The sequence below is a fragment of the Rhinoderma darwinii genome, chromosome 1 (assembly GCF_050947455.1).
Source record: "Rhinoderma darwinii isolate aRhiDar2 chromosome 1, aRhiDar2.hap1, whole genome shotgun sequence".
NCBI lineage: Eukaryota > Metazoa > Chordata > Amphibia > Anura > Rhinodermatidae > Rhinoderma > Rhinoderma darwinii.
In genome coordinates, this window is record NC_134687.1 from 327,192,106 (window position 1) to 327,209,176 (window position 17,071).

Genomic DNA, 17,071 nt, shown 5'->3' on the forward strand with positions numbered 1-17,071 from the left:
TACTTCAGAGCTGACCCTATAAAAATAGGCTTTAGAAATTTTCTTGAAAGTGTGAGAAATTGCTGCTAGAAAAAATAAAATGATGTTCAAAAAACTATGCCAACATAAAGTAGACATATGGAAAATGTTAATTAGTAACTATTTTGTGTGGTATTACTAATATGTTTTACAGATACATTTAAATTTAGAAAAATGAAAATTTTTGCAATTTTTCTAGAAAATTGTGGTATTTTTCACAAATAAGCAATGAATTTATAGACAAAATTTTAGCCCTGACATAAAGTACAATTTGTCACGGGAAAATAAATCTCAGAATCGCTTGGCTAGGTGAAAGCATTCCGAAGTTATTACCACATGAAGTGAAACATGTCAGATTTTAAAAATGGGGCTCTGTCATTTAGGCTGGGTTCACAATTTACGCCTCAAATTACATCTGAAAAAATGTCTCCAATACGTCGGCAAACATCTGCCCATTACTTTCAATGGGCTTTACGATGTACTGTGCCGACGGCCTGTAATTTTACGCGTCACTGTCAAAAGACGGCGCGTAAAATAACAGCCTCGTCAAAGAAGTGCAGGACAATTCTTGGGACGTAATTGGAGCCGTTTTTCATTGAATCCAATGAAGAACAGGTCCAAATTACATCTGTAATTCACGCCTCGCAAAACGCGAGTACGAGCAATTACGTCTGAAATGCAGGAGCTGTTTACTCCTGAAAACAGCTCCGTAATTTCAGCCGTAATTGACGTTATTGTGTGCACATACCATTAGTCCAAAAGTGGCTGCGACGGGAAGGGGTTAAGACCAAAAAAGGCCTGGTCGTTAAGGGGTTAATGTTTGCCATTGTTTTGAATATTGGGCAGAACTTGCCCAGCTTCTTCTTCAGTGCTCTACCATAGCGTGCGAGCAGGAGACCCGAGAATGGAGGGGAAGGGCACAGGCCCACAAACTGGCGGCCAGCTAGGCTCTCAGTGTGGTTCACAGTGGCTAACAGGCCTTCCCACTCTCCCCCTCCTCCCCCCTGTGTGTCCTGAGGATGCAGATACAGTTGACAACGGGAGTCCAGGACATACCGCCGGTCGCCCGGGACAGCGGGACACTGCCTGAAATTCCGGACTGTCCCGCTGAATCCGGGACGGTTAGGAGGTATGCTGCATATGCTTAAAAAAAAATGTATTTTTTGGATAAATACATTTTTGCTCATTGTGTACCAATGTTTCTATACATAGGGAATTAATAGGCTGGACTTTTTCTCCAAGATTCAACTCCTTTGCGCATAATCATGTACATGCACGGCATAAAAATGCAGCCATTCGCGTATTCCGCCACAAGTGTACGTGATTGTGATCGATCACCACGGGAGCCCGGCTGTGGCACCTAATCACATATGGCATAGAAATGCAGCCATTCGATTGATCAATCACCATGGGAGCCCAGCTGTGAATGACAGCCTGGCTTCCACTGACACCGCTAGGATTTTAGAAACCTACAATCCTGCCGTTAAACCCCTTAAACCCCTCAATAGCAACCATGACATTTAAAGAGGCTCTGTAACCAGATTATCAAATCCCTATCTCCTATTGCATGTGATCGGCGCTGCAATGTAGATAACAGTAACGTTTTTTGTTTTTTTAAAAACGATTATTTTTGGCCAATTTATGAGCAATTTTATATTTATGCAAATGAGCCTTTCTAATGGACAACTGGGCGTGTTTTCTCTTATTTCCAACTGGGCGTGTATTGTGTTTGTAACATCTGGGCGTGTTTACTTGTTTTACTAGCTGGGCGTTGTGAATAGAAGGGTTTGTCAGCATCATATGTCAGCATTATACACTTCTATTCACAACGCCCAGCTAGTAAAACAAGTAAACACGCCCAGATGTTACAAACACAATACACACCCAGTTGGAAATAAGAGAAAACACGCCCAGTTGTCCATTAGAAAGGTTCATTTGCATAAATATAACATTGCTCATAACTTGGCCAAAAATGATCGTTTAAAAAAAAAAACAAACACGTTACTGTTATCTACATTGCAGCGCCGATCACATGCAATAGGAGAGAGGGATTTGATAATCTGGTGACAGAGCCTCTTTAAGGGGTTTGACAGAGGGAGGAAGTTCGATGGGTTGCTATGGCAGCCGAGGGCCTAACAAATGGCTCCAGGCCTGCCGTGGCTATATGCCTATTATGCTGTGCCAGAGGCATGGCCTAATAGATTGCCTGTCTGTTTTAGGGCTTATTTAGACGAATGTAAAATAGGTCTGTGCAACGCGCGTGATTTTCACATGCCTCGCACGTACCTATGTTAGTCTATGGGGCCGTGCAGACAGTCCGTGATTTTCACGCAGCGTATGTCCGCTGCGTGAAACGCACGACATGTCCTACATTTGTGCGTTTCTTGCGCATCACGCACCCATTGAAGTCAATGGGTGCGTGAAAATCACACGCAGCACACGGAAGCACTTCCGTGTGACGCACGTGATTCACGCAAGAGCAGTAAAAAGTATGAATGAAAACAGAAAAGCTCCACATGCTTTTTTATTTACAAACATACAAACAGTGTCATAATGATGGCGGCTGCGCGAAAATCACGCAGCCACGCATCATATGGTGATGACACACGGATCTGTTAAGTGCCTTTTGCGTGCGCAAAATGCTGCGTTTTTTGCGCACGGAAAACGCACACGCTCGTGTAAATCCAGCCTTACACTGACAGGCAATAATGCTTTGGTATACAGAGTATACAAAAGCATTATATCTCTGATCAGAAGATCGCATGGTGAAGTCCCCTGGTGGGACTAAAATAAATAAATAATTAAAACAGTTAAATATTAAAAAATAAAAAAAGTTTACAGTAAAAATTTAAATAAAACCAATTTTGTTTCCATAAAAAGAAGTGTACTTCCATACTAGAAGTGTAAAAAAACAAAAAAATACACATATATGGTATCACCGCGATTGGAACGACCCGAGTAAGAAAGTTAACACATTAATTAAACCGCCAGTTGAATGGTCTGCAAAAAAACACACAAAAACAACGGCGAAAATGCTTTTTTTTTTCCATTTCCCCACCAAAAAATAAAATAAAAGTTAATCAATAAGTGCCATGTACCCCAAAATGATACTAATAAAAACGACATACTGTCCCGCAAAAAACAAGCCCGCAAGTTTTGGCTCTTGGAAAGCGGTGATGCAAAAACAAATAATTTTTGTTTAAAAGAGTTTTAATTGTGCAAAAACTGTAAAACATGAAAAACCTATACATATTTGCTATTGCCGTTATCGTACTGACCCATGGAATAAAGTTAACATGTTATTTACCGAATAGTGAACGGCATAAATTTGAAAAGCAAAACACAAAGCTGGAATAGTTGTTTTTTTTTCAAATCCTTCTTTAATTTTTTTTATAAAAGTTAAGCAATAAAATATATACACCCAAAAATTGTGCAATTGAAAAACACAACTCGTCCTGCAAAAAACAATCCCTCATATGGCTGTCGACATATAAAAAAGTTATGACTCTTGGAAGGCGGGGAGGCAAAAACAAAAAAGAATGCTTGGTCATTAAGGCCAAAATAGGCCTGGTCCATAAGGGGTTAATACAGTGACAATTTTTTTCCCTATAGACAGTTGTGAATCGCCCTGTATTAAAAGAGAAAAGGGTCCCTCTAGTGGAGAAAAAAAAACACAGTTGAAGAAGAATTCTATTTTGTTGAGAAATATCAAAAGACAACATTCATAGGGTTCAGAAGATGGACTCCACTGATGCGCGGCACAAGGAAACCAAAATGTTCAGTAACAAAATCAACCCTCTTCAGCATGTGATTAAAATATTTATTTTCAACATTTTCTATTCTCTTTTATTTATATTGTTTTTCATAGAAATCCTATAAAATAAACTGAAAATCCAGGGTCAAATAAGTTCCAAATTTATAGAATAGTTGAATAGATATAGATATTTTTTTAATTAAACTTAAAAATGTAGACAAATATACCAGGATCAATATATAGCCGCACAAATATTATTACATATCATTGAACAGAATCCATATAAATGATCACATCTCATCAGCAGACAACTTTAACTGAAGTTCAACTAAACTAAATACACAACTATAGCAAATATATTCAAATAGCATATGAATTCAAATAATAGTTTGTAAAACCACAGATCCCATCAATTTCAGTTCAATGGAGTTCCTAAAAAATAAAAACACTTTACAATGTACTTTTGAAGAACTAAAAGTCTCAGCAACTCTAAATCAGATAAGAGTATATACCATATTTTTCTGACTATAAGACGCACTTTTTCGCAAGAATAAATCTTGCTAAAAAGTCCCTGCGTCTTATAGTCGGTCGTCAAGGAGCCCGGCTCTGCCAGACCCCCCTGACTGCTTTCTTAACCCCTTCCCGACCCATGACTTGCTGGCACATCATGGAGCGAGGTCGGGTGTGACGTTTGGAGTGGGCTCACGCAATGAGCCGCTCGATACAATACAGGTGTCAGTTGTGTTTTACACAGTGATCGCGCTGTTCCTGGCCGTTAAACTAGGTAAATGCCGTGGTCAATAGCGACCCTGGCATTAAAACCGTTAGGAGGGGGACGGTCCCCTCCGACATCCCAACGGCCTAACGGCCCTGCAACGCAATCAAGGGGCGCCAATGGTAGTCATGGCAGCCCGGGGGCATAATGAAGGGCCCCAAGTCTTCCTTCTGTCTGCCTCTGCTAAGCCATGCCTCCGGCAGGGCTTAGCAGAAGCCTGTAAAAACATTAGTATTGCAGTGTATTGTACCAGCAATCTAACGGTTGCTGGTTCAAGTACCCTAAGGGAACTGACAAAATGTATAAAAAAAAAGATAGATACATTTTCAGGAGTGTAAAAATAATTAAAAAAAAAAAACCTTTTCCCATTTTCCCCAATCACATCATGTAAAAAAAAAAAAAAATGGTATCACTGCGTCCGTAAAAGTCCAGACTATTACATAGTTACATAGTTAGTACGACTGAAAAAAGACACATGTCCATCAAGTTCAACCAAGGGACGGGAAAAGGGAAGGAAACATTTCTATACATAGGAGCTAATACTTTTTTGTTCTAGGAAATTATCTAACCCTTTTTTAAAGCCATCTACTGTCCCTGCTGTGACCAGCTCCTGCGGTAGACTATTCCATAGATTCACAGTTCTCACGGTAAAGAAGGCTTGTCGCCTCTGCAGGTTGAACCTTTTTTTCTCCAGACGGAGGGAGTGCCCACTTGTTTTTTGAGGGGGTTTTACATGGAACAGGATTTCACCATATTTTTTGTATGTGCCATTAATATATTTATATAAGTTAATCATGTCCCCCCTTAATCGTCTTTTTTCAAGACTAAATAGGTTTAATTCTTTTAATCTTTCCTCATAACTTAAATTCTCCATGCCCCTAATTAGCTTCGTTGCTCTTCTTTGTATTTTTTCCAACTCCAGGGCATCCTTTCTATGAACTGGAGCCCAGAACTGAACTGCATATTCTAGATGAGGCCTCACTAATGCTTTGTAAAGTGGCAATATTACATCCCTGTCCCGTGAGTCCATGCCTCTTTTAATACACGACAATATCCTGCTGGCCTTTGAAGCAGCTGATTGACACTGCATGCTGTTATTTAGTTTATGATTTACAAGTACACCCAGATCCTTCTCAACAAGTGAATCCGCCAGTGTAGCTCCCCCTAGGACATATGATGCATGCATTACAATATACCATTATTTAACTCGCACGGTGAACAGCGTGAAAAAAAGTAAAACATCTGAATCTTTGTTTTTTGGACACCTTAGCACCAATATGGTGCCAATAAAAACTACTGCTTGTCCCGCAAAAACTAAGCCCTCACACCACTCAATCGATGAAAAAATATAAAAGTCATGGCTCTCAGAATATGGTGAAACAGAACAATTTTTTTTTTTAACAAATAGTTTTTTCTTTGTAAAAGTAGTAAAATATTAAACAATTTTTTCCTATTTTCTATTGTATAAAACCTGGGTGCGTCTTATAGTCAGGTGCGTCGCGTCGCATAGTCCGACATATATATATATATATATATATATATATATGCATACCAGATACAAATGAACATCACTCCAACAAATCCAAAAATCAGGCCATGCGCTCGTCACCAGTGGATGAATCAATTCCCCAATTTGAATAGAGACAAACCATAGAAAGCAGTAACGGCACCAGGACTTCAAAGTAGATGAAAACAGGGTGGATTTATTCACCTCAAGGATAGCTTGAGAAAGGTTTCTGTTGAACCGAAACGTCGCTGTCTTGAGGTGAATAAATCCACCCCGTTTTCATCTACTTTGAAGTCCAGGTGCCGTTACTGCGTTCTATGGTTTCTCTCTTTATATATGCATATATATACCACTAAAGATATTCTCATCTTCACATACAGTATATACTCACAAACTATGCATATATATTTACCACTAAAGACATTCTCATCTTCACATACAGTATATACTCAAACGATTCACAATACGATATGGAGGGGGGCTCTAATGGTCCATAGATAATCCCACAGATGTATTGTAATGATGGGGGTAAGGAAACAGACAAGTGAGCCCTAATCTACCCGCCACTCAGTCCCTGCCTACTTGCAACGACCCGCCCTAGGCGACGGGGTACAACTGGGCGACGGTCCCTACGCTCAATATGTGCACGACAGACAAACAGACAAGGGTACACAGAAGCAAGGGAAAAGGGGCAGTTGCCCACGGCAACACCGTGAGCCACAAGAGAGGTAAACGAGCCGAGTCAAACCAGGAGTGTACGAGGACCAAACGCAGAGCAGGAGAGTAGTGAACAAGCCGAGTCAAACCAGGAGTGTACGAGGTACCAAACGCAGAGCAGGAGAGTAGTCAGTAAGCCAGGGTCAATATGAAGCAGGGTCAAATGGTTCAAGAAGCTGCAGCAGGGCCAGGAAACAAAACGAGAAGAATCACAAGCAAGGAGGAACAGGAAAGGCAGGTATAAATAGACGGTGGGCGGGGGCTAGCTCCGTCTGGCCAGGCTGTGATAGGCTCTCCCACTCATAAGCCTGCCATCCTGAGTGTTGGAAGATGGAGTCAGTCTCACAGACATAGAAGCAGGTGCAGACTGATTACCTATGGGCGTGGATACAGAAGCTGTACCTGGCAGATCCTTAACAGTACCCCCCCTTTTATGAGGGGCCACTGGACCCTTTCTAGATGGACCTGGTTTATTGGGGAAACGAAGGTGGAACCTCCTGACAAATACCCCAGCGTGAACATCCCGGGCGGGTACCCAAGTCCTCTCCTCAGGCCCGTATCCTCTCCAATGGACCAGGTACTGGAGGGAGCCTTGGACCATCCTGCTGTCCACAATCTTGGTCACCTCGAATTCTACCCCCTCAGGGGTGAGAACGGGGACCGGAGGTTTCCTCGACGGAGCCAAGGACGAGGAGCAGCGTTTAAGGAGGGAGGCATGAAACACGTCGTGTACTCGAAAAGATGGGGGGCAACTCCAGTCGGAAGGAGACAGGATTGAGGACTTCAATGACCTTGTACGGCCCTATAAACCGGGGAGCAAACTTCTTGGACGGGACTTTAAGGCGCAAGTTCTTTGACGATAGACACACCAGATCCCCTACCATAAACAAGGGGTTAGCAGAACGTCTTCTATCTGCCTGAGTTTTTTGTATGCTCTGGGACGCCTCTAGGTTCTTCTGAACCTGGGCCCAGACTGTGCACAGTTCCCGAAAAACGACCTCTACCTCGGGATTGTTGGAACTACCAGGTGAAACGGAGGAGAACTGTGGATTAAACCCAAAATTACAGAAAAAGGGGGAGACCCCTGACGAGTTACTGACCCGGTTATTAAGGGAAAATTCGGCGAGGGGAATGAATGAGACCCAATCATATTGACAGTCAGAGATAAAACACCTTAAATATTGTTCTAGTGACTGATTAGTCCTCTCGGTTTGGCCATTAGTTTCAGGATGGAAGGCAGAGGAGAAGGACAGATCAATATCCAACTTTTTACAGAAGGCTCTCCAAAACAAAGAAACAAATTGTACCCCTCTGTCAGAAACAATATTGACAGGGACCCCATGAAGACGCAGGATGTGTTTGACAAACAAGGTAGCTAACGTCTTAGCATTGGGTAGTTTTTTGACGGGCACAAAGTGGCACATCTTACTGAAGCGGTCTACTACAACCCACACCACCGACTTGCCTTGAGATGGAGGCAAATCGGTGATAAAATCCATGGAGATATGGGTCCAAGGTCTCTGGGGAATTGGCAAAGAACGTAGTAAGCCCGCTGGTCGGGACCTGGGAGTCTTGGACCTAGCTCAAACCTCACAAGCGGCGACGTAGGCCTTAACGTCTTTAGGCAACCCAGGCCACCAGTAGTTTCTGGCAATAAGGTGCTTGGTACTCAGGATGCCTGGATGGCCAGATAGTGCAGAGTCATGATTTTCCCTAAGTACCCTTAGCCGGAATTACAGGGGAACAAACAGCTTGTTCTCAGGAAGGTTCCCGGGAGCTGAACCTTGATCAGCAGCAATTTCAGAGACTAAATCAGAATCAATAGAGGATGATTATACCTGGAGGCAAAATACAAGCAGGATCTTCATCCGAAGGAGGGCTGGCCATGAAGCTACGCGACAGTGCATCAGCCTTAATATTTTTAGACCCAGCCCTATAGGTGACCAAAAAATTGAATCTGGTAAAAAATAACGCCCATCGAGCTTGTCTCGGGTTTAGCCTCCGGGCCGATTCTAGGAAAACCAGATTCTTGTGGTCGGTAAGGACCGTTACCTGGTGCCTAGCCCCCTCCAGGAAGTGGTGCCACTCTTCAAATGCCCATTTAATGGCTAAGAGTTCGCGGTTGCCAATAACATAGTTACTCTCAGTGGGCGAAAACTTCCTGGAGAAGTAGGCACAGGGACGGAGATGGGTGAGGGACCTGGTACCCTGGGACAAGACAGCCCCCACTCCCACCTCGGACGCGCCAACCTCCACGATAAATGGCTCAATTTGGTTGGGCTGAACCAACACCGGGGCCGAGATAAAGCACTTCTTAAGGACCTCAAAAGCCTGGACAGCCTCAGGAGGCCAGCGGAGGAGATCAGCATCCTTGCGAGTGAGGTCCGTAAGAGGCTTAGCAATGACCGAGAAGTTAGCAATAAATCTCCTGTAATAATTAGCAAACCCCAAGAAGCACTGTAACGCTTTCAGGGAGGCAGGTTGGACCCATTCCGCCACAGCCTGGACCTTGGCGGGGTCCATGCGGAATTCATGAGGAGTGAGGATTTGACCAAAAAATGGTATCTCCTGCACCCCAAACACACATTTTTCTGTATTCGCAAACAGTTTGTTTTCCCGAAGGACCTGGAGCACTTTCCTGACATGCTCAATGTGGGAGGACCAGTCCTTGGAAAACACAAGTATGTCATCAAGGTACACTACAAGAAATATCCCCAGGTAATCTCTTAAAATCTCATTTATGAAATTATGGAAGACCGCGGGAGCATTACACAACCCAAAGGGCATGACGAGGTATTCGAAATGACCTTCGGGAGTGTTAAACGCAGTCTTCCACTCATCCCCCTCTTTCATGCGGCTAAGGTTATACGCCCCCCGTAGATCAAACTTAGAGAACCATTGGTCATTAATCAGAACCTGATTAAAGAGATCAGGAATCAAAGGAAGGGGACACTGGTTCCTTACAGTGACCTTATTCAAGTTATGGTAGTGAATGCATGGCCTAAGAACACCATCCTTCTTCCCTACGAAGAAGAAGCCAGCACCTACCGGAGAAGTAGAGGGGCGAATGTAACCCTTGGCCAGGCATTCCTGGATATACTCTCTCATGGCTTCACGTTCGGGACAAGAGAGATTAAATATCCTACCCTTAGCGAGCTTAGCTCCTGGTACCAAATCGATAGCTCAATCATATTCTCTATAACATCAGCGAAGTCCTGAACAAACTCAGGTAGCATGTTCACCTCCTCAGGGGGAGAAATAGAATTAACAGAAAAACATGACGTCAAGCATTCATTACCCCATTTGGTAAGATCCCAAGTATTCCATTATGCAACTGCAACCAGGGAAGGCCTAAAACCAAATCGGACGATAATCCCTGCATCATCAATACAGAGCACTGCTCCAAATGCATGGAGCCAACAAGGAGTTCAAAACCAGGGGTATGCTGTGTAAAATAACTATTAGCAAGAGGAGTGGAGTCGATACCCACTACTGGGACAGGTTTAGGCAAATCAATCAAAGGCATAACTAGAGACATAGCACATTCCACAGACATGATATTAGCAGACGACCCTGAATCCACGAAGGCACTGCCGGTAGCAGACCTACCACCAAAAGAGACCTGAAAGGGAAGCAAGATTTTATTACGTTTCATATTAACGGGAAATACCTGTGCGCCCAAGTGACCTCCCCGATGATCACTTAGGCGCGGAAGTTTTCCGGCTGCTTATTCTTACGCCTAGGACAGGTGTTCACTTGATGCTTGTCATCCCCACAATAGAAGCAGAGACCATTCTTCCTGCGGAACTCTCTACGTTGTTGGGGGGACACGGAGGCCCCGAGTTGCAGAGGTACCTCCGAGTCTTCCGTGGAAGAACGAAGCAACGGAACCTCGGGAGGCATCATGGGGGAGTCAGAGGAGAAAACACAAAAACGTTCACGTTGTTGTTCCCTGAGACGTCGGTCAAGTCGTACCGCTAAAGCCATAACCTGGTCTAGGGAGTCAGAGGAGGGATAGCTAACTAGCAGGTCTTTCAGGGCGTTCGACAGACCCAACCTAAACTGGCACCTTAAGGCAGGGTCATTCCACTGAGAAGCTACGCACCACTTCCTAAAGTCAGAGCAATACTCCTCAACAGGTCTCTTACCCTGACGTAAGGTTGCCAGCTGACTCTCGGCAAAGGCAGTCCTGTCAGTCTTGTCATAAATGAGTCCGAAAGCAGAAAAGAAAAGATCAACGGAGGAAAGTTCAGGGGCGTCAGGAGCCAAGGAGAAGGCCCATTCTTGGGGCCCTTCCTGGAGCCGGGACATAATTATACCCACCCGCTGGCTCTCAGAACCTGAGGAGTGGGGCTTTAAACGAAAATAGAGCCTACAACTCTTCCGAAAGGAGAGAAAAGTCTTCCGGTCCCCTGAGAACCGGTCAGGCAACTTGAGGTGGGGTTCAAGAGGTGAGGTGAGGGGCACTACCATGGTAGCATCAGGCTGGTTGACCCTCTGAGCCAGGGCCTGGACCTGTAGGGAGAGACCCTGCATTTGCTGAACCAAGGTCTCAAGGGGGTCCATAGTAGTGTGAGGGACCAGGGTAGACTAGGTAAATGGGCTTGTGATTATGTAATGATGGGGGTAAGGAAACAGACAAGTGAGCCCTAATCTACCCGCCACTCAGTCCCTGCCTACTTGCAACGACCCGCCCTAGGCGACGGGGTACAACTGGGCGATGGTCCCTACGCTCAATAAGTGCACGACAGACAAACAGACAAGGATACACAGAAGCAAGGGAAAAGGGGCAGTTGCCCACGGCAACACCGTGAGCAACAAGAGAGGTGAACGAGCCGAGTCAAACCAGGAGTGTACGAGGACCAAACGCAGAGCAGGAGAGTAGTGAACAAGCCGAGTCAAACCAGGAGTGTACGAGGTACAAAACGCAGAGCAGGAGAGTAGTCAGTAAGCCAGGGTCAATATGAAGCAGGGTCAAATGGTTCAAGAAGCTGCAGCAGGGCCAGGAAACAAAACGAGAAGAATCACAAGCAAGGAGGAACAGGAAAGGCAGGTATAAATAGACGGAGGGCGGGAGCTAGCTCCGTCTGGCCAGGCTGTGATAGGCTCTCCCACTCCTATGCCTGCCATCCTGAGTGGTGGAAGATGGAGTCAGTCTCACAGACATAGAAGCAGGTGCAGACTGATTACCTATGGGCGTGGATACAGAAGCTGTGCCTGGCAGATCCTTAACATGTATCCTCACTGGTTTATAATCCACAAGTAGTAGGCAGATATTTCTTCACTGTAGACCAATCATCACGGCAACCCAAAACGGTCACCACAAAGATAGGTGGACTCTCAATGGCTCCAAATGGCATCCACAGGTAGTTTGGTTGACTCTCACTGGATCCAACTGTAATCCACATGTAGGTAATGCCGGAAGTCCAAACTCACTGGTAGCCAATACATAGACTATTATCAGTGGCGGATTAAGTAGACCATAGGCCCTGGGCTGTTCCACAAACTTGGGCCCCGATTCCCCACTGCCGCTCTACCATGTCTATAGTGAACACCACCTTTTTGTGCGAGCATTGACAAATGAGTGTTACGATTCCCCTTGTAAAATGGCTGTGTCTCTACATACTGACAGTCTCCAACCATCACTGACAGTATCACTGTTCAGGGACACTTCCTCTTAACAATGGGAATGGTAACACACATTTGTCTATTAGTACTGGGTACACTCTGATGGGAGTCGTTTTCTTTTCTTCTCCATCTGACGCAGACTATTATGGCAACTTCTCCTGATGAGACAGCTTTGTCCATCACTTCTGCAGCCATTTCCAGCCTCTATAGAAACACACAAATTTAGACACAAAGGCCCAGAACCATACATTAACTGGTTGCCGACACAGGACGATAATGCTCGTTCTGAGCGGCGGTTACTTCGCGCATTAGGACGAGCATTCTCGTCCTGTGGTACAGCTGTCTCTGCGAGCGATCGAGAGCGTGGCAACGGCTGTAATACACAGCCACGGCCCCGCTCTAACAGCGGAGATAAACTTCTTCTCTCCGCCGTTAACCCCTTGAATGCCGTGCTAAAAGCTGATCACGGCGTTCAAGGAGGGGTGACTGCACTTTGATCGCGTCACAGAAAATAACTGTGACGCAATCAAAGCCCATAACTTGTATGGCCAAACAGCCCAGGGTCCATTGAAGGACCCCAGGGCTGTCTGAACATATTTCCTGTTGCTAGGGCATACTGAGTTATGCCCTACCAACTGCCTGTGTACAATCAGTACACAGGCTAATGTACTGGCATATATATATATATATATTTGTTATTGCCACGACCTAAACAACCTGTACAACAAATGTATAACATTATTTATGATGATCGGTGTATGGTGTAAAAAAAAATATTAAAACTGCAGCGGAACTGCTTTTTTTCTGCATTTTCGCCAAAATAAAATGTATATAAATTAAATGATAATGTATTTGTACCAAAAAATGGCACCTACATAAAGTACAACTTTTCCCGCAAAAAACAAAGTCTCATACAACTACGTCGTACAAAAAATATTATGAGCATCGGGATGCAAAGAGGGAAATATAAAAAAATTGTTCTGCCCTTAAGGCCAAAATTGTTCGTGTCCTTAAGGGGTTGAAGGGGTTGCCTGGGCACAGACCATTTTTTATACTGAGGACCTATCGATATGCCCGGACAACCCCTTTTACTCAGACTAATTAATTATGATCCCAGACTAGATCATAGAATACATACAGTCCCCAGACCTTCTAAGCTATTGCAGTCTCTAGACCAGAACCCCCTAAACAAATACAGACCCCAGAACAAGCACCCTAAATAAATGCAGACCTCAGACCAGACCCCTAAGTACAGACCCCAGACCTGACCCCCTACACTAATCAAGAACGAACTGGCTCAGCGCTCACCCAAGCGCTTCTGCCTATTTGTTTTAGTGACCAATCAAAACTTCTGAGATGTCACTATGACATGTCAGAAGTTTTCTGAAAGTTTAGTTACCCTTTAATAATTCTCTAACATCCTAATGATATGATTTTATGATATAATTTTATCATATGTACATTAGGTGTGTCGATGAACTAAATCCTAACTCTTTAATGCTTCTTATTTGTATTCTTTCTAACAGAATCACTCTTCATCGATGACTGAAGTTACCTGAATCATGTAACGGATATAAATGGAACTGTTTTTTATACTACATTAGTTGGAGACCACCAAGAAACACAGTTGCTCGTTGTTAAACTGTGATTATCAGTATTATGTTATATCTAGTTAGAAGCTGATGTTTTTGTACAATTTTGTTCAAGGAAGTGATGTAGCTTGCCCTGATATGATTTTCTATTGTAGTGTCAACATTCAACATCCCATATTTATGCCATAAGCAAGTGTTTTCTCCTGTTATGGTATATGGTGCACTAAAAAGAGACGACCATCCTTTTAATTGTCATTGTTATGGATGTTTGTATACAACTTTTTGTATTATTTTATAAGCATTAAACTGCTGTGTAAATGAAAAACACTATCACACACTCATTTTTTTTTTTCAAAACAGGAGAATTTTATACTTGAAGTGTGTACAGGAGTGGACATAACTTTTTCATTGAATTCTTAGTCATTTAGTTCATATACTATGTAATCTTCTTAACTTATAGCAGTGACTAGTAGCAACTGATAGATTATTTGTAATTATTCACACAGGCACATTTTCCCCTTATTTATTAGGGAACGCAAAAAAAAGATAAAGGTATCATGTGTTTAAATTGCCTTGGCCTTGTTGTCCATAGCAATCAACCAGAGTCCATGTTTACATTTTCCAGTGCAGTTTAGAAAATTAAACATGAATGCAAATTCTTTGATCTGGTCCACAACAACCTACTTTCCCTCACATTAGTTTGATCTAGATCTTCCTGAAAATAACTATTGGAAAATCTATAAAAAATGATATAAAAAGTTTGCATGTCAGTAGGAACTAGGCTCTGTTCAGACTGGTGTCACGGCTTCCATTATGATCTGTCATGATTCGTTAGGATCCATCTTTTCCCCTTATTGACTTACAATGGATATGTCAGGTTTTCATAATTTTTTTTTACTAGATAGAATACTGTAGCATGTTACGCTTTTCTGGCTGTAAGCAATTCAAAGACAAAAAAGATGAACACAAGTGTGAACAGAACCTTTAACGTTTTTCAGATTGTATTTGCTGCAGTTCAGTTCTATTAAACTGACGGCATAACCCTGAAAATAAAAGTACAGTGATACTTGTATCTATATACATACCTGGAGTCTGTAGTCTAAGCACTCCCCATTCTATATATCAGGGGCGCACAACCTTTTCTATTCCATGGGCCACATTGTTAGATTGTACCACTCCCAAGGACTGCAATAAAACTTAAAGGTATTTCCATCTGGGACATTTATGGCATATTAACAATATGTGGCATAAATGTCTGATAGGTGGGTGTTCCACTTCTGGCACTCCCACCTATTGGAAGAAAGAGGATCACCCCTTTGACACTCCAAACAGGAGGAGACGACTATCTCCATTGCAGTTTATGGTAGAGCGGCCACCTCTCCCCTTTATCTCCTTCACTCCGTCTCCTCCTTTCTGAAGTACTTGTGGATATACCATAAATGTATCTAGTGAAAATACTCCTTTAAAGAAGCACTCTCCGTAAAACTGATTAACTGTGTAGTGCTTAGTGCTGGGCCTGCACTATACTTTCTGTAACATATTATACATGTTGTATGAGAGTTGGGGAAACAGCGTATCATAGCAAGCCTGACTGTTACCGTAATCCTAGCCACCGCTCCACTAATTCTCCGCCTGGTTGGGCCAATCCCCAGCCAACTCACAAGGCGGGACGTGATCAAGGGAGCCCTCGTTCTTGACATAGGTGCAGTATCCCAATGCTGGATATGCCATAAATGTCTAAGATGGGAATATCCCTTTAAAATATGGATAGTTATTATACTACATGTTCCCAAAGAGAGAAAAAGAACACACATAAACTGAGGTATGAAATTATTTTTAAGTCTTCACATATTAAACATTGAGAAGTTTGCCCAAATCTATGAACTTTTTTTCTTCATTAAGTTCTATAAGGTATAAGCTGTGACTAATGTTAATACAAAAACTCTGCTATAACTCCGATTGCTGTGAACATATTGTTAGTGCTTTTCTAGAAAGCATTGACTAGTAATTTGCCTACAGAAATGTGACTTGCCTCTCCTGCTGACATTTTAATAAATAAATCTTGCTGTTTGTATATTTCTTGAAATCAATTTATATCTGTAAAATATAACACTGCTAATTTTCACTGCAAATGGGACTTTGAAGAATATCCAGAATTCCTTGTAATACTATTAAAGCATGATTGATATATACAGGATTGTGTGTATTTTAAGAGTAAGAAAAGTGTGAAGACTGGTACAAAACAATATTCTTGGTAACTTCGCTACATTTGTTTTATTTCTTAAAAAAAAAGATACAAAATAATAAGAAAAAATGTGATCAGTCGTCATTCTTATATGGGGAATATTTCTTTTTTTTTTTTTGGTAACATATAGCTGACTTTGTTCAGTTTTGAGTACTTACCAAGGTATATCACTTTCGTGTTTTGAACTGTCTGTATTTTATGCTGGTCCAAACCAATAAGTACTTGGTGATGTTTAAATTTTAAAAGTTTTTTGAGCAATAAACTGTTCAATTTTAAACAATTTGACCTATTTTTTTTGCTTTCAAAACAAAAACTATGTTAGTCAACCTCAGATGGATTGAGAAACCCTCTCCCATGACCTATACCTTGACATTATTGCACTTATATCTAAAACTAGGTAAATCACTAGAAGAAACAATGGTAGATATTTTATTAGTAAATGTATTATGCAGAGGCATAGCTGGGGGGGGGGGGCAGGCGGGGCATGTGCCCCTGGCGCAACTATGAGTGAAGGAAAACGAAGGGAGGCCCCCGACGCTCTGGCCGGCGATTCCGCTTCTAGTGGAGGACCCTGACGTCCCGGTCCATCTACAAGGTGGTGTGTGTGGCACTATCTACTGAGTGTGAGTATGGCAATATCTAAAAGGGGGGCTGCATGGCAATATCTACAAAGGGGGGCTGTGTGGCACTATCTACAAGAGGAAGCTGTTCATTATGTCACCATATAGTCTCATTAGCCTCAGTTATACAATCTGTTTTAGGCAGGCACACTGACCTCTTTAATTTATTTTCTTTTAATTTATTGTTATGTTAACTACCTTATATAACTATATTG

General features: G+C 42.7%; 1 protein-coding gene across 1 annotated transcript in view; it reads left to right on the forward strand.

Moving 5' to 3' along the window:
- The window catches only part of PLPPR1 (phospholipid phosphatase related 1), a 209,643-nt gene extending 193,127 nt beyond the window's left edge, over positions 1-16,516 (forward strand). The window contains exon 8 of the mRNA XM_075825645.1: positions 13,926-16,516. Within this exon, the coding sequence (XP_075681760.1) occupies positions 13,926-13,958 (33 nt within the window). The 3' untranslated portion in view covers positions 13,959-16,516. The remainder of the gene's footprint in view (positions 1-13,925) is intronic.
- Positions 16,517-17,071: the final 555 nt, after the last annotated feature.